General features: G+C 36.5%; 2 protein-coding genes across 7 annotated transcripts; both read right to left on the bottom strand.

Moving 5' to 3' along the window:
• Nucleotides 1–1,613: 1,613 nt before the first annotated feature.
• LOC104604417 (dof zinc finger protein DOF1.7-like) lies at nt 1,614–3,200 on the bottom strand. The gene has a single exon (XM_010268734.3). It carries the CDS (start codon nt 2,430–2,432, stop codon nt 1,803–1,805), a length of 630 nt encoding a protein of 209 aa, XP_010267036.1. The 5' UTR covers nt 2,433–3,200; the 3' UTR covers nt 1,614–1,802.
• A 4,023-nt stretch (nt 3,201–7,223) lies between these two features.
• LOC104604416 (uncharacterized) lies at nt 7,224–19,651 on the bottom strand. 6 transcript variants are annotated; one of them, XM_088890051.1, is made up of 8 exons: nt 19,308–19,642; nt 18,957–19,089; nt 14,856–14,959; nt 11,932–12,144; nt 11,128–11,299; nt 10,859–10,999; nt 10,561–10,762; nt 7,224–10,424 (listed from the first exon to the last, which is right to left on the bottom strand). In XM_088890051.1, exons 7-8 carry the CDS (start codon nt 10,667–10,669, stop codon nt 7,525–7,527), a joined length of 3,009 nt encoding a protein of 1,002 aa, XP_088746177.1. In that variant the 5' UTR covers nt 10,670–10,762; nt 10,859–10,999; nt 11,128–11,299; nt 11,932–12,144; nt 14,856–14,959; nt 18,957–19,089; nt 19,308–19,642; the 3' UTR covers nt 7,224–7,524. The 6 variants fall into 6 exon arrangements, with proteins under 6 accessions (XP_088746177.1, XP_010267033.1, XP_010267034.1 ...); XM_010268731.3 differs by lacking the exon at nt 11,932–12,144 and having other exon boundaries at nt 19,308–19,651; XM_010268732.3 differs by lacking the exon at nt 11,932–12,144 and having other exon boundaries at nt 10,561–10,759; nt 19,308–19,651.
• Nucleotides 19,652–24,834: the final 5,183 nt, after the last annotated feature.

Below are 24,834 nucleotides of genomic sequence, written 5' to 3'. Positions count from 1 at the left end.
CGGTTAAACCTACGATTTGGTTCAGTATTTAATTGAAGAGTTGTCATTTTCCCCTCATGGAGCCATTAGATTTGCAAGATTCCATTTCCCATTCACCGGAAGACCCCATATAGCTGGGACCAAATATTGGGTAATGGTCTTTTCTGGTCCAAAGCATCAGGTTTTAGGTGATCAATAAATTGGTGGAGAAAATGAATCCCACCACCCCTCTCCCCCATTATTGCAAGATGCTAAGTTTCAATGGAACGACCCCACTTGTGGTTGGCTGCACATGGAATTTAGGAACCTAGGGTGGTCCATAAGCACATCATCCTTGCCCTTCTCCCCCTCCTTTGAGGCACCGAGCTTTGATCTTGAATTCTCGATTCAAGCTCACGGATTAATTTATTATTACATCAACTAAATAGAAATGGAGTTGATCCAAGACCTAGCTGTCCATCTTGATGTAAGCCCCTCTAATGTAAACCATACCATCGTCGTCATCGTCTGCGCCTGCCGGCGACGGTGGTGGTGGTGAAGATAGAAACAACAGAATTATCTATTGGCTGGCTGCCCGGCCAAAGCCAAAGACTAGCTGCTCAATATATGATTGATTATCAACAGTAGGTGATTTGGGCGACTGAGAATTGTTAGTAAGAAAGCTCAGAAGAGGCCCAAGAACAATGTTGAAAGCAGATGCTTGAAAATTGAAGATCTGATCATTATCAATAGATGGCGTTGGAGACCTTTTCAAGTGAAACACCCTTCAATGGTGGGTCCAACCTCGAGTCCTGACACTGCACCAACCCCATTTAATGAGTAGCCCCTGATCCAATCAGTCAGGCACAGGCTCCCTGCTTGAAATTAAGAGGAATAGTTCTATTCAAAGAAATATTAACACAAAACTCTGTTCATGGTCTACTCTCTTGAGAAAATGGTTTGGGTCAATGACCTGAGCCGGAAACCACCACCATTAAGAAATTAGCAAGAACTAGTGGCAATTAACCCTAGTTTACTTAATTGAACAAGGTGGATTAAACAATTAACACCCATGTCAGACATTCTTCTTATATAATACAATTATAGAAGGAAAGAAACAAAGAATATGGGACGCGAGAGAGAGAGAGAGAGAGAGAGAATCCAATTCAACAATGAACACTCATTGTCGCCCCTTGTATGACACTGCTCACTACCGGTGTTACATTTTTTTTTTTGGTAAAAACTGCTGGTGGTCCATAAGAATTTGATGATGGAATTCCAATTCAACAGCTCCCCCCACTCAACAAAATTATCTTTTTATAATTTAATAAACAAAATTCATGAACGCCAATGACCAATCTGTAGAGCAATCAATGGATTTACATTCACGAAATCCACAAACCCATGATCAATCAATGAAATGAACCCTATGACCATGTCTAGTTGTATTCATCTATATACATAGTATGCCAATAATGGTAATACATGATATATGTATTCCAAAGAACAGAGAAAACATTCCCATAATAGCCCATTTTCTCCACACACAAACAAACAAGCCCCAGAAAGAAAACACAAAGAAAACAACACGAAATATGAAATGCTAGTGTCATAGAATGGAATGTCACCAATAAGGCATCAGAAAACGCTAACATACGCCGGAGTCATTCGTATTCATCTCTCCATTACCATAATTTGCTAAATAGCTATCAGATCAGATTTGTAGAGCAGCTCCACCAAACAAAAAAGAAAATAAAATAGATTGAAAACAAAGATAAAAAAGAAACAAAAGGTGTTCTTTCCCATCTTTTCTTTTTCTTTTTTTTTTTTTTCTGGTTTTTCTCCTACTGAAAGGTCGAACCTGGTGTGTAAATGGCGAGATCAGGCCACCCATTTCCGCTACCCCAACAGCTGGAATCGCCATCCTGAATGCCCAAGAAGCTCTCTTGATTGTTGTTGCCCTGCAACTCTAAGGTGGAGTTTTCAATTGAACTTGAATTTGAATTCTCTGCGAATTCTCCAAACTGCAACGTGCGAGTACCCGAGCTGCTTGGATTCAAACCGTCTAACAGGTTCCCCATTTGCCCATTTGAGGCCAACAGTGAGCTGAAACTCCCTGAGATGTCGAGCATCCGGCGATCATGATCGATGGTGGTTACCGGCGGGCTGAAAGTTCCGGTAGGCTCTGGCTTCGGAACTGCTGCGTTCTGGGTTGAAGAAGACGACGTGGAGCGTTTGGGGTTGGAGGAACGCTTCGTGTTCTTGCGACTGCCACCACCAACTGGGATGTTACGGAGGGCGCCGCCTTTAGTCCAATAGCGCCTGCAATTCTTACAGAAATGGCGAGGTTGGGAGAGATTGTAGTTGTTGTAGTAACAAAATTTGGTGTTGGTTGAATCACAACGAGGGCATTTGAGCTGCTCTTGCTCCGGAAAATGGGGCTTCACTGGTTGAAACGTCGAGGGATCTTGCATGTCTTTTCAGAAATGAACGGAGCTCTTAATTTAGATTTCTGTTTCTTTGTATCTGTCTGCAGGGCCTTACGAATATGAAATGGATCGTTTATAATTGGTTTCTGGAACTGGGTTTTGATTCTTCCATGAATTTGAATGATAAAACCTCTTGTTCTCGTATAGAGAAAGATGAACTGGGTCTTGAGAAGGAAACAGAGACAGAGGCAATTAATAGAAAGAAGAGAGTAGAAATGAAAGAAACTTAGGAAAGAAGAAATAGAAAGCTTGGAAGATAGGTGGTGGAATTTTGGAGAAAAGGAGAGACACAGTGAAAACTAGAAATAAAAATCAGAATTTTCTGGTGATGAATTTCAATGGAGGCAACAACAACTGTAAAACTTCAGATTTGTCAAATCCAGCAGAAAATTTGAGGTCTCAAAATTTGATTTCCGTGCAATCAAATCCAAAGAATCGAGAGCTCAACTCCTTACCTGGATATGAAACCAGCTAAAGATTAGAGTCGGAAGAAGCGTGAGAAACAGGGAGACTGAGAGAGTTATTGGGGGCAAAAATCGTGGGGGGGGGGGGGACGATCTAATCTACGTAAACACGTGTGAATGAGAGTGAAAGGTCAGAGTCGCCACTCGCCAGTGATCGGACTGCTGCCCTTCACACGGAGGATAGAAGGAACAAGGAAGGAAGAACGAATCCCAGTTCCTAACCCAACCCTTCCTATATCTACCCTCTTGTCTTCTGTTCTGTTTTGTTCTCTCTCTCTCTGGATTCGTGAATTTTCTGGCTAAAGCCTTAAGCCTTCTTGTGCTCTTAATCCAGAATTAGTGATCCTGATTGAAGGGTGCTGTGCAACAGGGAACCTTCATGGGGCACCCACGTGGCCTCATCATAATAAACATCAGATGCCCCCTTAACCGTCCGTCCATATATGGTCCCACCTAACCATCTGATTGGCTGTAAGATATGTTTAAGGTGGGCTCCAGTCGATTCTAGGGCCTAGGCCCCAAGGAATAATGGCTTGCTGCACACCATTCCTTTTATTTTCTACCCATTTAACTTCTTCTATCTCTCCATAATTAGGACTAGTGATGATTCAATGAACACCCTCATTGTCTCATTGAAACATTGAATCACCCACCAAACCCTACTAACTAGAAACTAGGGTTTCCTTCTTCACAAATCTATTCATGAAGATTGGTAGCATAGCATAATCAGTCATTAAGTGTTTAGAATTCTCTAGGGTCCATTACGAGTAGAACTGTGGAGGATTCGAACTCGTATCATATAGGCTATGGTCCCATATCATGATATTAAACATTAAAAAAATATTTATAATTATTTTCGTGATAAGACTCCACAATGGGTAAAAAACCATATAATATTTGAAGATGTTTATCGGTAGTAATGGACCCCACTCGGCCCATAGAGTGTATCTTTATTGGTCTATCTCGACATGGGTTGGTGGGCCACTTGGTTGAATGCCCAAAAATCCCAAAGTCCAGCAGACGCTGGGTAGGGGTACTGACTCATTGAGTTGAGAACGGGCAGAATTGTGGAGTGACAAGATTGTCAGAGACAGGTGTCAAGACCTGAACGAGCCAAGCAAGCTCAGTAGGAATAGTGTCAATCACGAGATTGCGTGCAACTTAAGCAACCTCCGCCAGTGAGAATAGATTAGATTCTAGGATGAATAATCTGGGCCGTAGGCTAGTAAACGGTCAGCATTGGCCGTTCAACTGTCGGATTATGGGTGGGCATTAGTAGTGGAAATATTGAGCTGCCGTCACCCACGTTAAGCCCCATTACTTCACCAGTGAACGTACTCACACCTGAGTCTTATTTGGGCACATCCCATTTTTTATCAGAGCAGAGAGCACCGAACACTAATCCCCCAACTAATGAATACGATATGATTATGAATGAAGATGCCTGGATATGGACAATAAAATGAAGATGCTCGGGCTGCTATAAAGTGCTAATGCATCGTGAATAACAGAATTTCAGGCTATTTGTTAAGTTTTGTCCCAAAGTAGTCTATTTACTCCTTACGACCTTACCCCCCTCTCTAAAACTCACCATAATTTTTTAATATTTCTTTTAAATTTATCATAAATTTTTAAAATGTTTAAAATTCATCATATTACTAACTTGATGTTAAATAGATTAACGTGAGTTAATATATTACCATTTTATTCTTTATAGAAAAATATAAAATATATATATATATATATCTATATATCTATATATTTTTATATTTTAACTGCAAAAACATGAAAAAATGTTCAAAAAATATTTTCAAATATAAAATACATTAAAACACAAAAATTACAAAAAAAAACTATAGAAATTGAAAAACAAATTCAGAAAATAAAAATTGTAGAAAAAACAAATAAAATTAAAGAAAAACACAAAAGTTGCAAATAAATAACAAAAAATACAGAAAAATTTATAGATTGTAGAAAATAAAAAAATGTAAAAAAACAGAAATTATAAAAAACATTGGAAATTATAACAAAAACTAAAAATGCAAAAAAAAAAAAAGAAAATAGAAAACCAAAAACTGAAAAAAGACAAAAAGAACTCGAAAAATACAAAGATTGGATAAAAACAGAAATCACAAATATACATAAAATGATAAAAATTCAAAAATTACTATATTATAGAAAAAGTAAAAATTGTAAAAACAAAAGAAAGTGATAAAATTTTCAAGAAGATAATAAAAATCTACACAAAAATACATAAAATGATAAAAATTAAAAAATACTAACTAAAAAAGCAAAAATTAAAAAAAAATCATATCCTTTTGAATTATATATTTTAGAAAAAATAAAAAATTACAAACTAATAAAATGATAATTTTTTTTCAAAAAATAAACAAAAATTAGACATTGAATCCGAAGATTATTGCAACAAAATTTCAAAAAAATATTTCAAACAATTAGATAAAAATTTACAAAAATATTTTTTTTGCATAAATTTGTAGAATCATCAATGGGGATTTACATTTCTGATTCAAAAGAATATATTGCAAATGTTTAAAACATAAAAAATCTTTGAAATTTCTGATCGTCACCTAAATGATCTTTTGCCCTAACTTGCCGTTCAAGGGTAATTTGGTCATAAAAATTATTATTTATGCTGGCATGGCCATTTCTGTTAAAACATTAATGGTATACTAACGGAAGATGAATTTAAAAAATAAAATTCACTGACATGGGGTTCCCTGCAAGTTTTGAAAAGTTATGATAAATTTAAGAAAAATATTAAAAACTCATGATGAATTTCAGACAATTTCCCATGTAGAGATAAAGACGATTAAGTACTAAAATCACTATCCCGTACGGTTGTCTGACTGGGTTTGTATTTGCAGGGAGAGAAACACTGAATGATGGTTCTGGTTTCTGGTTCTGTTATTAGTAAGCCAGAGTCCAGACCCCATCTGAGAAACAAAGCATGGCAGAGCGTGGTACCGGTAGTGGTTGGGTCTCAGACCCACTTCCAGTTCCAGTAATCCGGTCCAAGTCCAGGGATCGTTGGTCTTTCCATCCTTTTCACTCTTATCTGTTGAGAATGGGACCCAGTCAATAGTCATAGTAATGGCAGTAATAAATAAATAAAACCTTTATTTAATTTAAGACGAAAGTTCGTTGAAACAAGTCCCGAAAGTCCACTTCCGTCTACTGTACCACTGCGTATAGTGACTCTAGTCTTCAGTGTCGTGTCCATCCATCCATCCATCCATCAATGCAGCGCTCATTGGGTCTCAGTTGGCGTGCTCTCTCATTCTTTCCTCTTGACTGACACAATAATCCATGGTAATCCATCCTAAAGCACACGCCTGAAACTTGGTGTACGCAATTGTGCTCTGTGCTCTGCGTCCTGTACAATTAAATTCCATATGCCTCGGTAAGGCTAGCTGTGTTTCTTTATTAACTTCAGACTTACGTGGGATTATAGATGTTTTGTAACTTGCACCATTCCCTTCTTGGGCTCTTCCCCCGGGATTCCAACTGACTTAGTTTTGAAAAACAAGGGAAAAATTAAAACGAGAAGAACAAGAATAAATCTCGTATCTGAACTGATGTGGAATAGGATTGGAAAGAATAAGGTGATGACTGATGAGGTCAAGTAGATATTCTTCTCCGGCTCCATGATGTGATGATGAATGAATGGGAATAGAAGAAGGTTCCCTTCTTTTTCTCCTGTCTTTCCATGTCTCCAGAAAATTTCTTCCAACCACTAGATGAGCTTCTTTCTGCGCAGAATCTATTCTACGTTCCACTTAATTAAAGTCGATGACTTGTCAGAGATACGTTGGAGTTATTTTGACTTAACGCACATTTTGGGTCCATCTTTCATAATGGAGTTTAACATGGCAGAGAGTAGAAGTGTATAACCGCCAAGGAGAGGCCACCTCCGGGGGGCTGTCCGATGACGACTTGCGCAACTGTCTGGTGGCATCTATCCAAGTTCCAAGAGGAGGCGGCACAGATGAAAAAAGAAAATCACTACACCAGCTGGGTCAAGGATGTCTCTCGTATATGGCACCTATGAGGCCCGTCCCGTGTGGACTCCTGGCCAACACAACCCACGGAACAACCTTGGCTTTCAGCTGGATAAGTGGCCCTGCCGACGACCGCAAACAAGGGCGATCCACTTGCTTAAGTGCTTGGGACTCTGGAAAGCAGAGCAGAGCCCGCAAGTATATAAGCTTCAAAAGTACCAAAGACATCCTCCTAGTGAAACCTGAATGCTTAATAAATTGGCTCGTAGAAGTATGAGGATCCCTCTGAACTATAGCAAATGATAAATGAAATTATATACAAAATCAGTTTTAAATTTCAGCTCAAGCACAGCCTGTTATTTTACGGCATATTTCAAAAGTAATGCAAAAATCAAATAGAAATAACAGGAACCATCAAACTTTAATATCACACATTCAAGTGCTGGACTATGGTGCTATACTGCTATGTACATTTATATTAACATCAATGTCATTATCTCAGTACTCGGATCAATCATCTGATTATTATAACCTTCCTGTGCAAAAGAACCCCTGATTAACACCAAAATGTAGTGAAATGAAATGGAAACTTACTCATCGCTTGCTTGACCTGAGAGAATGAAAGTGGGCTGCAAAACTATCATAATCTGGAAGCTTTGGATGGACATGGCTTGTTTTCTTTACTGAATCTTCACTGCTCTTTGATGGTACTTTCTTTAGAAGAGGATTTGGCAACTGTTCCACTGCTGAACTCAGTTGTGATGAATCTATGCTTCTTGTCTTAGGTGCTGAGAAATTGGATTCCCTCATTGGTTTAGAAGTATATTGTTCACTAGATGGGTAATCCCTTGGCAACATAGGATCATCTCTGCTCCCTGAACTTACCGTCTGAGGTTGTAACTTGTTAACAGGTTCAGCTTCATAGGAAGCACTTGATTCCTTGGTAACTGAAAACTTGGACTCAGGTATAGACTCAAAACTTTTTTGTTCAATTGGTTTATTAGTTCTTGGCAACTTATGAACATCTCTGCTTTCTGAGCTAGTCACCTGAGCTTCTTTTTTATTGGAACCCCAAGCTTCCTTGTGCACTGAGAATTTGGACTGTGGCATAGATTTAGAAGGTTCTTGTCCACCTAATATATTTGCCCTTGGAGTCCTAGGATCATCTCCTAAGCTCATAGCCTTGGGTTCAGACATTGCAGGAAGCTCATCTGCAGTGGAATCCCATGAGGACAGTTTCTTTCCAATCCCAAACTCGGAAGCAGCTGGCCCCTTAGATCCAACCGTAAACTTCGCACCCCTACCTATTTCAGATTCATTAGGAGAATCCTTTGTCCTGCGCGAAAGTGTGCTACCTGTGTAGTTCCGAATGGTTTGGTGGGGAGTTTCCTTTGTATCATCACTATCTGAATCAAAATACGCTCTTGAGGTTCTTACACTTGACTTTTTGTGAACTTTGTTATGCATTTTCTGACTGTTTGTCTCTTCATCACAAGGTTCAGACTGTTTAGGATAATCTTTTCTTCGGTGAGAAAGTCTCCTGCCCATATAACTTTCCTTGTGGGGTACTTCCTCAGTATCACTACTATCTGAAGCAGTATATGTTTCTGAGGCTCTTGAGCTTGATGCCATATTAACTTTTATGTGCATTTTTTGATTGTGTAATTCCTCATCACATGATTCAGAACTGTGTGTATTCGTAATTGCAGAGGAAACAATTGGTTGTTTAATGGTTGGAGTATCTTCTGCTTGCTGTTGAGATAGCAATGCAGAATTACCTGAGGAAACCTTGGTGTAAGGTGGACGTCTGTAACCCTTATTTCGGAGGCCACCAGTTAACAACCCAAAATTCAACTCTTGCCCACTTTCAGAGCTAGATAAATTTGAAATGTCTGGGCTTTTTGTAATATCAGGCGCCTGTTCTGAACCAAAACTTTCATGAGCTTTGGCCTCCTTGGCCAGTGACAACTTAAAAGATGGCAATGGCAATTCATGGTCCAAATTATCCAAATCTCTTGGGGAGCTAGTGTGTCTGGGTGGTGGCTGCTTGGTGGGAGAGTTAATTTGGCCATAATTCTCCGTGGACCTGCCTACATGCAGATTTCTTTCTTCTCTTCTCCCAATGTGGTCTTCCTTGGAGTCTGAATCATCAAAAGAGGACTCTATGATAGGTCTTCTATTCACTCCCATGTCTTCCTTTACAATAGTTGATCCTCTTGATATATGAGTCCTAGTGCTTGGTGCTGATTTTCTACTACTGATGAAGATATTCTGACCATGAAGCCAAGTGCTAGATTCTGTTTTTTCATAAAGTTCAAAATTATCCTTCTCCCCTTCACTCTCAGAATCCAGAGTGTCTGAATTATCATATGTAACAGGTAACAAGTCATCAGATTGAGAAGGAGCTTCAGATTTTATCAGTCTATCAGAATGTTCAGAAGGGGAGTGTGGTTCCACAATGAAAGGTGATTCTGCAGTGGACTCCAAAGACTCACTCTTGTTTTTCCTAGGTCTCTGAGCATTTGTAGTTGCCGAAAGAAGAGAATAGGGTTTCCTACCTGAAGAATGGGAACAAAAATCAGATACATGTCTATTATAGTTGGGCTTAGCCTCAAAATGATGGTCATCATCTGAACCATAATCATCAAAAACTGCAGGAGGATAACCAGCGGAGTCTAAGGGATTAGTGCCTCTTTGCATCTCTTGGTCAGTATTAATGAATGACCATTCACCACCATCATTCTTGTACTTTCCAACATCATCATTGCCATCATCATCAGAAGCACTTCCATGGGAATAAGAGGATATAGAACTGCTAGATCTCTTCTTGAAACATTCTTCTCCATAATGGTTTGTATTCTCAGTTTTCTTACTCTGTTCCTGATGGCTCCCATTATATACCTCAGATAGGGTAGATTGCCCTTTGGTACTTACTTCACCAACTAAATTATCCTTGGGTTTTCTGCCATGCCAATTGGGGTCAGTTGCCACGGTTCCAGGTGACCTGTCTTGAGAATATCTTTCTCCTTTGCTGAAACTAGCCATGGATATATCATTGTCAGCAGAAGCAACACTGGAACCTGAGGAAGCAGACCGACTAGAACTTCTCTTTGAATGACCATGACCTTCATACACACTTTCAGTGGCTCCTGGCAAGTTATCTTGCCTGTTTATTTCTCTTGGTTGATTTGGTACACCTGGATTCATGTCATGGGAGTTTTCTGATGAATTATGCACCATTGTTGGCGACTCCCTGGCAATAGGGTCTTCTTGCAACTTTTGAACAGTTGAACTTCTAGGTCCACCATCTCTCAAGCCATAACCAGATACCCCTTGTGATTCTGAGGAATACTGTCTTGAAAGTTCTGCAGCGGCCCTGGCAGCAATACTAGCTCTTTCTGCAGATTCAGCCGCTGCCTGTGCAGCTGAAGTTGCATCTTTAAATTCCATATTCCAGTTGTGCTTGTGAAATTCTCGCCCCTCAATTCCACTTTCTGTAAGATTAGAAAGACAACAAAAAACAATAATGAAATCATGCAAGCAATAGATAGAAGAATTGATGCAACAGGCTCCCATTGTCCAAAATGAAATAACTGATCATCAGAAACAAGATACATCTGATTCGCATACCTGAAGTTGTAGTGGCAGGAACTGTTGTGTAAAGAGTACTGGTGTTTGTAGGAACATAGGCATGTGAACTCAGTGATAACCTGGTTACATTGTTATCAGGGATGTTCATAGTTGATTCTTGCTTCAGGACAGGGTTAAGAGGTACATCAGGAAGTTCCTCATGCAACTTACTGGCAGCCTCAAATGTACTTGGCCCATTCTGCTTTACATGGATTAAGAAAGAGAATACTAGTCTTCAACTCTATAACAATGAAATGTCAAGCAAACAATGATTTTGTTCTCAAGTAATATTTCTTACCAGCAAATCCTCAGGAGGTTTTGGATCTTTCTCTTCAAGCCTATTAGGATCCCAGTCAATGTTATATTCCTGGGCAATTGAGGTCAAAATCTTAATCTTCAACTGACCATCAGGTGCTCTTGCAGATAAATTCTCAACCAACTGAAACATAACAGCATAAAATCCTGATTAGTTGAGAAAGATAACAAAGTTAAATTCCTATTTGCTTCTTTTGAATGTTAAATTTGAATTTCAATTAACAGGGATTGCCAGGAACTACACAAGCTTACAGTACGGTTTACACCACATTCTGGATGCAGCTCAAGGGCTGAAGCAACAAATTCTTTTCCATATTTTTTTGTGAAACGCTTGCAGACATCACTGAGTTCTGGTACATCCGCGCATCTTTTGGATGCAAAAATTAAACTAGATATTGCTTCCTTCAAGTCAATGGGGCAGTTTCTGGAGACATGAGAGAGAAACCAATAAATTTCTAAACCATATCTGGTAGTTGTAGACTTATCTTACATGATTCTATTATTAAAGACTGAGTTAGGACTGGTAAGATTCAGCTCTATATCATAATATGCAAATACAGTTTCAAAGATGAGAAAGATTCAATGAAGGCACCAACACCCAACTAACCAATTGAAAAGGAGGTCACAAACTGCACGAATTAATACAGCAATTAACAAAGCAGATGCCCTATCCAGTAGGATTTCCTTCATTGAAATTTAACGTGAGGGAACAAAGTAAATAATCCCAACACTGGAAGTCCAGTTATCAGAAAATTTGATTTCCCGCAGTAACACAACCATTAGTAACTATATGAGGCCCACCTTTGTTATTTGACATAGCAGTTGCATTCAAATTCTTAGGAAAGCATTTTGCAAAATTTCAAGGCAAAACATATGCACAAGGCAACAAAGATAATCTAAAGGCAGGGGAATATCACACATGGTAAGAGAGCAAGTTGCTAAGAAATGGTGCATGTAACTAATGATGGAAGTAGCATATGGAGCAAATAATGTAACTCACGCACTTCCAAAGTCATGGTTCAGAAAGATACTTATCCTTCCTTCAAAATCTCTTACCTCCAGTAGGCCTGCAACTTGGGCTGGGTTAGCCTGAAACCAAGCTGAAAAAGTTGGGTTGAAGTTCCAGTTAGGGTTAGGTTGAAAAATATGAATCTGGCTTAACTTCATATTTGTATGCATAAATCTATGCTTCCAGAAGAACTTTGATCAATCAAACCCTCCCGTGAATTTTGATATATACCACCTGATTGGTTACCACTTTTATGACACCTGTTGATTGGTAAAGAGTTTTTCCAGAGTCATAGTTGAATCCAATATTGTATAAACATTTATTTATCTATACAAGTACTTATTTATATATGTATGTATGCATGTGGCATGTATCCACATGTGCAACTACATACAACTGTGTATGCATCAAGGATTTAAATATCAGATTAGGGTGATACAGGATACATTACGAATGGAAACGTATCCTGCAAATCACGCGTATTGGACCGATACGGGTGCGTATTGGCCCATATTGCATTGTATTGACTGATACACACTGATACCAACCGATACACAGCATCTTCGATTAAAAATCAAAACACTGCTAATTGTGTGATTTGAACTCGAAACTCCATGCATGAGGCGCCGAAAGCCTTAAACTTGTCATCAAACCACTAAGCCATGCCATGCATTATGATATTTAACGAAATAACATGATTTTTATTAATGTCTATCCAAACAAATAATCAATATTTATGTTTAAGAAATAACTCCAATTAAAAATTAAAATAAATAATATTTAGAATTAGTATTTCATAAACAAATGGAATAAATAATCTATCAATTCTATATTTACATGAAAAGATGATTTTAATCTCAAGAAACTTATGAAAATAAAATATTAATAGTAGAATAATTACCTTATTACTTATAATTTATAAATTTGCACACAATATATATCTTACAAATTTTATATATTTTTATAATTATTAAATAATATTTTAATTTACATTAAATGACAACATACTTATTATTTACAAAAAATAAAAATTTGTTTACAAAATATTCAAGAATATAATATTAAATTGAATTTATCAAATCCACTAATTTACATTTATATGAATAATTGATTTTTAATTTCAAAAAAATTATACAAATAAAAATTTTAATAATGAAATAATTATTTTAATAATTAAAAATTATGAATTTGCATATGGCATATATCTTAGAAACTTTAAAACCAATTTGATATATTTTAAGTTAAAATGATATATTTTTATAAATTATTAAATGATAATTTAATTTATATTTGAGAATTTAATATTTGGTTAACTTTTTTATTGTTAATGTTAAAAAGTAAAAATAATAAAATAGAAAATAATTGATATAATAATTAGGATAAATATAATAGGACCATCTTGGACTCTTAACTAATGCATTGTATGATATCTATACATTCTGCTATTAATTATAATATATTTTTATATACACCATTAAATATGCATTTCTTATATATTTTATACATTATTTATGGCTATTTGACCATAAATTTTGTGTTATTAATGTATTTATGAAATTTGCATGTGTTTCCCTAGTGTATCCAAGTGTTTTCATATTTTTCATCCGTATCCATGTGATTCCAAAGTGTATCCGTATCCGCATCAGTATCCAAGTTGTCCGATATGATACTCGATACCGATACTTTAACCCTTGGTATGCATGCATCCATACAACCATGTATGTGCATGGTATGTATCTATGGATGCCAAACAATTTTACATTTAAAGGCAAAATTTTTCAAAAGCATGATAATACTTAACAGCCTCTCTGTATGTGCAGGGGTAAGGCTGCGTACATTTGTCCCTCCCTAGACCCCACATTGGTGGGAGCCTCGTGACCTGGGCTGCCCATGATCACAATGTTCTTTTACATATAATAATGCTAAAACCGAATTTACCTCAACCCATGATTCTAGGAAATAAGAACATTTGTCCAAAGGAGTAGAGATGTCAGGCCAACCCGAACCCAACATGAGTCCAACCCTGGCTTGAATGGTTGCATCCCTAACCCCCAGCCTACCTGTGGTCAAGTGAAAAGCAAGGAGTCATCCATATCAAGTTAAGTGATAGTGGCCCTTGATCTTGATTCTTGAAGCTTGATTGTAGAGGAGCAATAATTTTAACTTTCGCAGCTGCAGTATGTGTAATTCTGGCCCCTTGGGTATTGGAGGCATTTTGAGACATAGTAGAGGAGCAATCCTAGCCTTGTTTTCTGGCCCCATAGGCAATGGGAATTTGACAAGAGCTAAAGTAATAACTGTGCTTCAAGGTTTATGGCAAAGCCCCTTGATCTTGATTCTTGAGAACTTGATAGTGGAAGGTAATTGTGGGATGGTTAAAAAAGGGACAAGTATTACTTGGCAATACTATACTATTTTGACGAAGATAAGAGAGCTGGGAAGGAATCTGCACTCAGAGTTCAATTGGGTACAAGGTCTGCAAATGCAATTGCTGATGGCTTAGCTAAATAAGGGATAATCAGGCAACAACTATATTGGAGGAGAATACCCAAAAAAAAAAAAAACAACTATATTGGAGGATAGTAGGGGATCAAAATGTAAGCTAGCTCTGTAAGAAATTGTTTATGGGATGCTTGGCATATTACATGCAACAAATTCTTTATTCTTTCTACTAATCAATAAAATTTAAGTTACTAATAAACAAAGAAATAAACTTAAATATATTGTTATATACAGATATTGATGATAACATCTATAAAGATAATAAATACATAAAATGGGAACAAAAAGGCAGAAGAATATAGTGATAATTTCTAATAATATGAGACAAAAAAGATGAACAAAGAACAACACTTGATGCACAAAATGAGCCCACTAGTATGGAGATGCCACTTCTCTAGAAAATTTAACAAGCAGAAAATGCAAGTGTCCAAGCTGGGGTGCTCAACAGATAAGGTCATGCAATACATACTTCTGTGACTCAATTATTGGCAACCGTGCAGCAACAAGTTCACAATAAATCTCAATAAGATCATATGCTGCCATGGTCTTCTCTTCCCTCACTACATGTTCAACCTGAAAAGAAAAGCATCATCATCATCAAGCCTTATCCCAACTCAAGCTGAATCAAAGAAAAAAAAAGGTCATGACTTATGCGATGGGGATATTTGCAGATCCAGTCTCACTACATGTTTGTGACAATGCCAGTTCATATACCAAAATATTAACAAAGACTCATATTATGAATATTAGATACGAATATTCCAAATGGAGTCCATGAATACCACCTAATAATGAACTAGAGGTTACATTGAGAATGCAGTGAAAAACATTGTTTTATTTTTGCTAAGCCACTTTATTACTAAATGCAAAACCCAATGGATTATATGCTTGCTATCATGTCACAACATACACCTCCAAAAATTCTAAATCACATACAAGACTACCATTTGCAGATTTTCATATATAAAATAAATAGGAAAAGCATTAGGAGTTAAGAAAATAATCCTCATCACAGAGAGAAACCATGTGGCATAATTTAACATTAACATGGAGGTTCAAAGAAAGTATATTCATTTCAGATACCCTAGGTAAAAATAGCTGAACCATAATTTAAGTGCAAAAAGAGAAGAAGAAAAACAGATACGATTTGAAAGAGAAGATTACAGAAAGAAGATCAGTAGACAACATAGTCCTACTTGAATGTACTATTAGAAATCCTAGGTTTCCCCGCATAGATTTTATGTCCTACAATGTAGATCATATGTACCTGTCCTATGCCAATTGTTTTAAATTTCCAGAAAACCTTGATTAGCTACAGGCCTACAGTCAATGTTTCCTTATCTGTGGCACTCAAGACAAAATTGTTGTGCCAAAATCTCAGCCAAAGTGTTGTTTATAGATAACAAACAAATTTTAGTAGAGAAGAAATACAGAAGTACAAAAGCCCCAACCATAAGGAGGGGGTCAAACAACAAGAATCGAACTCAAAAACAGCCAAGAAGTCTCAACAGAGCTCCAACACACTAATATGCCCCTGAACTTGCTTCTTAGTGTTCTTATCAAAATCCAATGAGCAGATCTAATGACAATCAAATCAAGAATGATATACTGCTGCAAATTAATGGAAAAAATTCTAGAATTTCTGACCTATCAAATTTTCCATAATTAACATCACGAGTACAACCTTACATAATATTGGAAAAAGAACTATATAAAAAAATATGAGTATAAGAAAGGAGACGTCATTGAGTACAAAAGACTCTGGTAGCAAACTCAAAAGAGGGGTAGATTTATTAATGGTCTAACAGTTAACATTATATAAGATGTACACACATGAGGGATAGCTTCCTAGACTTCCATATGCATTATCTCACAAGAAATGGTTTTCATTTGAACCATCTCCTGACAAAAAGGGTGGGGATTCTGGGGAACAAGTCAAATAGCTTCAACCAGAAAAACTGAACATTAGAGCATTAAGGACACTAATATGAGGGCCTTAAAGAAGCATGAACGCAAAGAAGGCCCTTTGGAGCCAACCATCCAAACCATCACCCACCATCTAAATGGCTATTTTGTTAAACATCAATAAACCTCTCTTGAGAAAACTCTGAAGGAGGCATAGGGAAAAGACTAAAAATCCTTTTACAGGAAAAGACATTTCCAGTTTTACTTCTTATGGATCATTAAATCTTAGTTTCTCTCAACAAAAGAAAAAAAAAATTAGTTTCCAAAATGGTTGCCGAGGGGTATTTCCTGCATTAGAAGAGTATAGACTTGAAACTTAATTTATTGAAGGAGAGGAGAGGGGAATATGGCCTGAATATTTGACTTTCCTAAGCATAAAACCAAAATTATCTTATGATACTCTCATGTAATATCTTAATCTTTGCTCATATATTTCCATGCCAAATCTTTACGGAACTTGACCTATAAGTGTGGCCCTCTCAATTAATTAAGCAACCCTATGCGTGTCCTTTATATTTTCATATACCTGCAATGGTATTTTGCTAGCATTTTCTTCATTAATCTTGTTATATTGCTTAATTAGCCAACACAAACCAATTTCTGTCAAGTGTTTTAAACCTATACTATACTGAGATATCACTCAACATTTCCCTACCAAATCTTGACATAACTGGACTCATAAGATTGCCCCCTCTCAATTAACTAACAGTTTCTCCTTTATGCTTGTGTACACCTGCAATAATACTTTCCAAAATTTCGCTAGCATTTTCTTCATCCTTATTTCTAACCTATAAAGCCTTCTGCATCTTTGCCCTTCTCAGAGCTTGTTTAACTTCAGATACTACATTCTACAGAAGCATGTGATCTTTGATATATTACCAGATGACTCCCAACTCCTGTAATGCTTAAACTCCCAACATGGTCATCATTTAACAATTTCTAGAAATAACTCCATAAATCTGTCATGCCTTACCAAGATCATATACTTGTTGCTCTAAGGTCTTAATTCTATTTCAGATTCCCAGACTTCAGCTCCCTGATTCTTGCAAGCTTAGAGACATCTAGGGCCCAAATTCTGAACTTGCACCTTGATGCACAAAGATGTGTTAAAAGTTCAATGCTCCAGAAACCAATAATATGTGGTTGGATTCAATGAAAAACAATTTTGGAATTTAATCAATTTAATAAAAAATCAAAGTTGTACATAGAACCAATCAACTAGAAAGTTTCAAAATGTCAATATTGGTATGAATTGAAGAAAGTAAATAGCCTTAATATGCAAGTCTCCTCCAAGGTCACCTTCTTGATGTGGACAGACACTCGGGATCAGATTTGCACCATTGATCACCTATTAAACAAGGGAATGGTCCTTGAAAATGTCTGTAGCTCATCTGGAATGGAACAGGAACTGATTATCCACCTTTTCATTCATTGCCAATTCACACACACGTGTTATGGTCCCACTTTCTTTGCTGCTCTTTTGGAGACAGTGGGTCACTCTCCTTAATCTCTCTGGCTTTCTGTCAGCCTGGACAGTTAGGGGGTTCTCAGCCAAAGAAAAGATTTTGTGGAATGCCTTGCCTTTTGCTCTTTGCTGGACTGTTTAGAAGGAAAGGAATAGTAATTTGAAATCAAATCATCCACTTCTGAAGCAGTGACCAACAAAGTTGAATGGATTTTGAGATGATGGCTGGGGTACTTAAGCCATTTTTCTGTGACCTTTGAGAATTTCAAGAGATCAGTGGAACACCACTATTTTTTGGTGGTTACTGGACTTTTTTTGTACCTTTTTCAGTTTTAATGTACATAACTGCATATCTTGTGGGGGCACACAATCTCACACTCAGTGTAAATTATGATTTTGAGGGCTCCTCGCCCATTTTACAGTAATACAATAATTTTTGTACTTATCAAAAAAAAAAGAAAAAGAAAAAAGACTGATCTTCAATTCCACAGTCCACTATGGTGCTGCATAAGTTTCTTTTTTTTTTTCAATCAATTTTCTGCATAAGGAAGTTCAACCGCCCATGGAGCATACACATATATGATATATCCATCTGGCTTTATTGGGACAGAGTTATCTGTGAATTCCATGATGATGGGATAATAAATCAGACAACATAGGAAATTACAGTCTCAGTAGGCAGTTTATCACATTCTGTCAAGAGTAGCTATTAGACATGTTTTTATAAATTCACATCCTTCAAAAGATACATTAGTATCTTTGACATGTTTACTCTTTATTGGCAGCTAAAATTTCTCCAAAGATGCCATTACAATATTGGGAATGTTGAAGCAATGTAAATACATCTCATCATGGCCAGAAATTAGTAGATCATCTCCAAGCCATGAAATGCACAATTTCAAGCAGAAAAAATCATTGATTAAAGTTGGGAATTTTTAAGGTACTAACCTACTAACTTAAGATCAGATATAAGAGAATAAGAAAACCAAAAGTCAACTAGGAAACTAAAAAAGAAGAAAAAAAAAAGAAACATAAGTGATACCAAAGAAGAATAGCTTCTCGCTAAAATCCAAAAGGATAATGGTTAGTTTGACTTGACACGAAGCATATCAGAAAAGCTGAATGTAAATTAACGCGTACTCGTATTTTGGCAGTCTGGTCCTGCCCGGACTCAAGAAGCTGAGCCAATTCTCTCTTTAACTGTTTAACTTGTGCATCTCTCTTATTCTTTAGAAGCTTTAAACGAGAGGCCGCAAGCTTCAACGATGTCTTGCTGCACATACAACAGATTGAAATAATCCAACCACAAGTCCAAAAACCCAAGTAAACTCAACCTTCACAACAAAACCCTAGAATTGTACGAAAGCCATAATAAAACCATAGAACCTAAATCGTTTATAGATTCAAAGATGTGCAAAAGCTATATATAACATGCAGAGAAAGGGGGAAAATATTAACTAAGTTCTCAAGAACCGATAGAAATTAAATTACCATTTCGAGGCCTTGAAGCTCCTACGAAGCATTTGTTTTGGAACGAAATGGATAAGAAATTATGCTTCTACCGAAGATGGATTTACAAAGAGAAATCGAGACTGAAGTTTGAGTTCTGATTTTAATGGTACAAGCAAGTAAATTAGATTTTCCAGCTGGTAGAAGAATTGCAGTAAGGGATCTGCGACTGAAGAATAAGAAGAGAAATCGATCGAAGTTTCGCAGAATTTTAATCTTACAAAAGAGTATATTACAAGAAAGTAAAGGATTTGCCGCGATTGACTTTGTAGCTTCTATTTTCAATCCTTTCAGCCTCTCGACACAACTGCGTTAAAACTTCAAAGAACTTAAAAATAAATCGTGGTCGGTCTCACGAGTCATCACAGAAAGTGAACCGCTGTCAGAGTGTCCTTGTCGTTATTGTGTGGTTTGCCACGGTCGAACCGTGGACCACCAGGCCGTATACACGGTTTGCTTTCAGGATGAAGAATGGGACGACGGGCGGCCGGTCCCAACTATCTTTTACGCGCTGCATCCTGCAGTGCTAGACTAAGGTCTAAGGTCTATGGTCTAACTTCTAAGGACACACGTCCCTCTGATTGATACATGGTCACATGGATTAAGGCCCAAAGGTCGTGGGATGTGCCTATGACTGAAGTCGGTGTGAGGTGCGCTCGGTGAGAGCAGATCCGTCGTGCAAAGAGAAAGGGTGAAGAATGGACCGATGGCGTAGGGTGCACGTAAAGGGCACTGACCTTGTCAAAGGTTTTAGTGCTTTACGCGGGTTTGATCCGCGCCTTTATTTTTGGAGGAACACAAGTCATACAATTAATCAATTATCCCTTTTTAGAATTAACTAAAAAAAGAGACCCGTGCGGTGCACGGACTGGTGTTAAAAATGACTAATGATGAAAATTGGAATATGTTCCTCACACAGGGCGCCTCACATTAAACTCACATGCACATTTCACCATGTATTGAGAATATCTTCAATGAATAATAACATAAATATGGGAGATATTCCTAATGCATGATGGAATGTACTTGTGAGGCGCAGATTCAGTCTCGTTTAACTATAAAATTTTATAAGGGTTGAGAAGCAATATGATGAATTTGACAGGGACAATTGCATTTTAAAATATAGTACTCATGGCCCATATAATACACAGGAAAACCTAATACCTAATATGATGACAAAAACGATAGCAAGTAAATGTAAATCTCACATTATTTGTGATGCATGTGCATTTTCAATGGAGTCAAAAAAAAAAAACCTTAAGCAAATATAATTAAATATAGGGAAAATATTTCTTAATTAAGTAGGGGTATAACTTGGGTAGGTCCAACCTAAGCCCATGCTAACTTAATTCATAATTTTACATGAATTAGGCTTGAATTTTTTATCACCAGACCAGGCTTGGGTCCAAAAGCTTAACCCTTGGGTAACCTGAACTGGCCTGATTTATCATAACCCAAGTTTGACCCAATTATATATATATATATATATATATATATATGTATACATACATACATACATACATACATACATACATACATACATATATGCATAATTTTTTTAGTAAATCATATGTACATATATGCATATGCATGCATACATATATAAACACATACATGTACATCAATTTTTAGTATGAGTTGATTCCCAACCCGAGTCCAATCCAAATACATTAAGTTTTAGCATGGGCCGAGCTTGAGTTGGATAGTTCAAGCTTGACCTTGGGCTTTGTCTTAAGCCCAATTCTTAGGATTGGGTTTTGGGTTGAGCTAAAACCAGGCCCAATCTGCCCAACTTGCACCCCTATAATTTGAGTGAAGAAGGAAGTGAATTCGGCTTCAGTCAAGGCAATGCTTCTTCCAGCAGATTTTACAGCCTTGCATTGGGAATATCTCCATACTTAGCCCTGACTGAAGCTAATCTCGGAGGGAATTCCCTTATGACAAATTATGTATTTCTGTCGCATGAAAATATCTTATGTTATGACGATCCAGACTGTCCATCAAGATTGAAAACCCAATCAGATTGGTGTTGGCTACATATTCAATTCCAATTCTGTAGTTTGTATCATCATATATCGATCCCGATTTATGTTGGTAGCTTTGAGATCATAATTGTCGTGATCACTGATCACACTATTTTCTTTATAATTGGTTTTCATCTACATGAGAGGAAACCCATGCGATTAGATTCAGTTTCTTAATAAAAACGAAACTAAATCAGCTGTTGATGAGTGGAGATAAGTTGTGATGTGGACCAAGAAAGCATTAATTCTCTGTACAAATGATTTACATATTTTAAGCATTTTCTGTAAACAGAAAAAGATAAAGGTTTGAACTTTGAATAGAACTTGATGAAGGAATGCCAAGGTTGAACCGAGATTTTGTTACGACTGATTAATAACCAGGGAAGCTCTTTGTTGACAAATGCAATGTTTAAATTTGAAACTTCAGATATTGGTGGGTCCCAAACGAAAGAAAAATGGTAGAGGAAATTCAACCGCAACCTGTGGGAAGCAATTTGATCAATATCTTATCAAGCTATCAACATGGAAAACAAGCAAACCAACAATGGTTTTCAAATTTAATTAGACAAAATGTCGCTGTTACCTATTTCGTCCATTTCCTAGGTATAATGAGAAAGAATATTGCATAAAACCTACTTTGGAGGTTCCTTGTCCTTTCCATAGAATTTTATGAGAAACCATTGACATAAAGCCGGATTGTTCAGAGATTGAGTCATAGCCCAATTTAGGGCTGCGAGGGAAGAAAATTTGGAACAGGCCAAGGCCATCTGGTCCTGGCCTGGTCAAGTATTCTCGGCGTGGCGGTCCCATTATTTGTCCAAATTAGCCTATCCAAATTCAGCCTGACAAAGGTTGTATGGATTAAGGGGTGGCTTAATGGAAAAACCTCAGCCTTCACCCTGACAGGATCTTCTGCAAGCAAAAAGCATGATTGAGATAGCACGTCATCAGCTACACGGCATGAATATCTCCTCATGAATTTTACATACAAGTGTGTGATAGATGTTTTCAATATATGGTTGGATGTTGTATGGTGAATTTATAAACAATCTTCTTGTGGCGATTTGAGAGATAATCCGGGGATATTTGGTACCATAGACAAAACCATGGATGGTTCATTTCAATCCATGCCAGTCCCTTATTAATATTCTTTGACATCCTAGGTGGACTAACTTACATTATCTTAATTCTTTGTCTACAGGTAAGGTAAACATCGTGGATCAGTCCACATCATGCTATATTTAAATATTTTCATGAAGTTTTATAATAAATGACTGAGGCCATGTTTGGAAGTTTTTAAAAATAAGTGTTTATTTGGGCCGGGACTACATCATTAAGCACTTATTGGTGTTTGGGAAATAAGTCTGGAATAAGTGCTTATTTTAAAAATAAGGACTTATTTTTTAAGTCAAAATTTCCAGCTGTTTTTAAGTGTTTATACAAAAAAGCACTTTATCATTTTTTTCTTCCAAAATTGTCCTTAGTTGAATTTTATAAAAGTACTTCTGTAAACACTTTTATAAAAAAATGCTTTTACATAAGCACTTTTATAAAAATATTTTTATAAAAGTATTTTCATGAAAGTGCTTTCGTAGAACTTTGCTGATAAGGCATCCACACCATGGTGGAAAACACTTAAGCTGAGTTTGGAAGAAGTACAAATGTAAATATGTAGAGTGCAAAACCTTATATTTTGTATGTATTTACGTTGTACATATTTGCATTTGTACTCTTTCCAAACTGAGCCTTAGTGTAAAATGGTTTCAACTTTCAACTACACAACAATGGGGCCACCACATGTACTTTTTCGGTAGACCGGTGTAGTTAAAGGGATAATATAGAAAGGGTACCTAACGTCATTTTCTGAAGTGGTGCCTAAGAAGTAACTAGAAAAGCCCTCAGGGTGAAGGGAATGATATAACACTTGGGCCCCGTTCGCTTTTCGATAAGTTACTTACCCGGGTAAATGCAATTACCTGGGTAAGTTTTTCCTAGGAAACACTTATCCGGATAAGTGCATTTACCCATGTTCTTTTATTTCTCAGGTAAATAATGTAATGACCATTTTAGTCATAAAAATCCATTATTAATAGGGGCATTTTTGTCCCATTGAAGTGTTAGCAACTTTCCTCCTAGGTGGGAAAATTATTTACCCACCTAGGATATGGGTATCGTTTATCTACCCAAGAAAATAAACTTTCCCTGGTCCCCACATTAATCTGAAAAATGATCATGGGATTCTTGGTCAATGGGAACCAAAATCCCATTGACCAACTTTCCCCCTCTCAAAATCCAAAAAAAGAACACCCCCTTAGGGTGAAGGAAATTATTTTCTAGAAAGAAGAGCAAATTGTGAAATAAACGTTTCTACATGATGTTTCTTGCATGTCTAACACAAGGAAAATGCCATTCTCCATGGAAGTCAATGTATAGAGTTATGTTTTCCATCCAACCAAGCACAATGGCTATTGATCTACTTTAACACAAGATCAATAATTCAAGGAAACGGTACAAGTTGACATGAACCACTTGGTGGGTTTTTCTTAATAGAAGCATAGAATATGAAATTAAACATTTCCTGTTTCACTTTGAACTGATTAACTATTACATAATAGAATCCTTGAAACAAAGTAAATACCATGTATTTCCAAGACTTGGTCTTTCACCTTCAATCTAAGTACTTGCATGTCAAAACTACAATAATAACTCCAATGGTTATTAATAATGATGGGGATTAACTGTTCAAAGTTTGCTTCAGAGTTCTTGGAATCCTAAAGCAGCAGCCAAGCGAAGTTGAAATATCATGAGCTCATGAAGGAAATGGGCCATCCTCTAAGAACCTCTCTCAAAATTTGTTGCCCAACCAATCATTATTCTAGAATCCCCTTCACTTGCAACAAACTATAGAGTAGAAGTTTAGCAGATCTGAGGCCCTCAAGGAGGGCTTGCACTTAAAGATGGACTACCATGTAAATAATTTTCAAAGTATTATTAAATAATTAAATAACTTATTCCAATAAATAAAAAATTATAATTAGGGGAAATTATTTTTCTGAAAATTAATTTATTCCAATTTAAGAATTTCCAAGAAATTAAAATTTAATAACTTAAATATATTCTGAAATGATTTTCAATATGTTCCCGAATCCATTATTTAAATAATGGATTTAGTAATTATTAAATAAGTGAGGTAAAATATTATGTAAATAATTATCTTTTAAACAATAAAGGTGAACTATTATGTAAAAAGTTTCTGAAATAATTATTAAATAATTAAGTAATTTACCCCCAGGAAATTAAATTTTTATAACTTGGGTAAATTATTTTTCTGAAAAGTAATTAATTTTAATTTAATAATTTATTCCAAGATATTAAAATTTAATAATTTGAATATTTTCTGAAATGATTTTCAATAATTATTAATTGAGGTAAACTATTATGTAAGTAATTATTTATTAAATGATTATTTAATACTTATTTTTTAA

This window comes from Nelumbo nucifera, chromosome 6 (genome assembly GCF_055504915.1).
Source record: "Nelumbo nucifera cultivar China Antique chromosome 6, China Antique-T2T, whole genome shotgun sequence".
In the NCBI taxonomy this organism is placed as follows: domain Eukaryota; kingdom Viridiplantae; phylum Streptophyta; class Magnoliopsida; order Proteales; family Nelumbonaceae; genus Nelumbo; species Nelumbo nucifera.
Note: the sequence above shows the minus strand (reverse complement) of the source record. Positions and strands in the feature narration are given on the sequence as shown.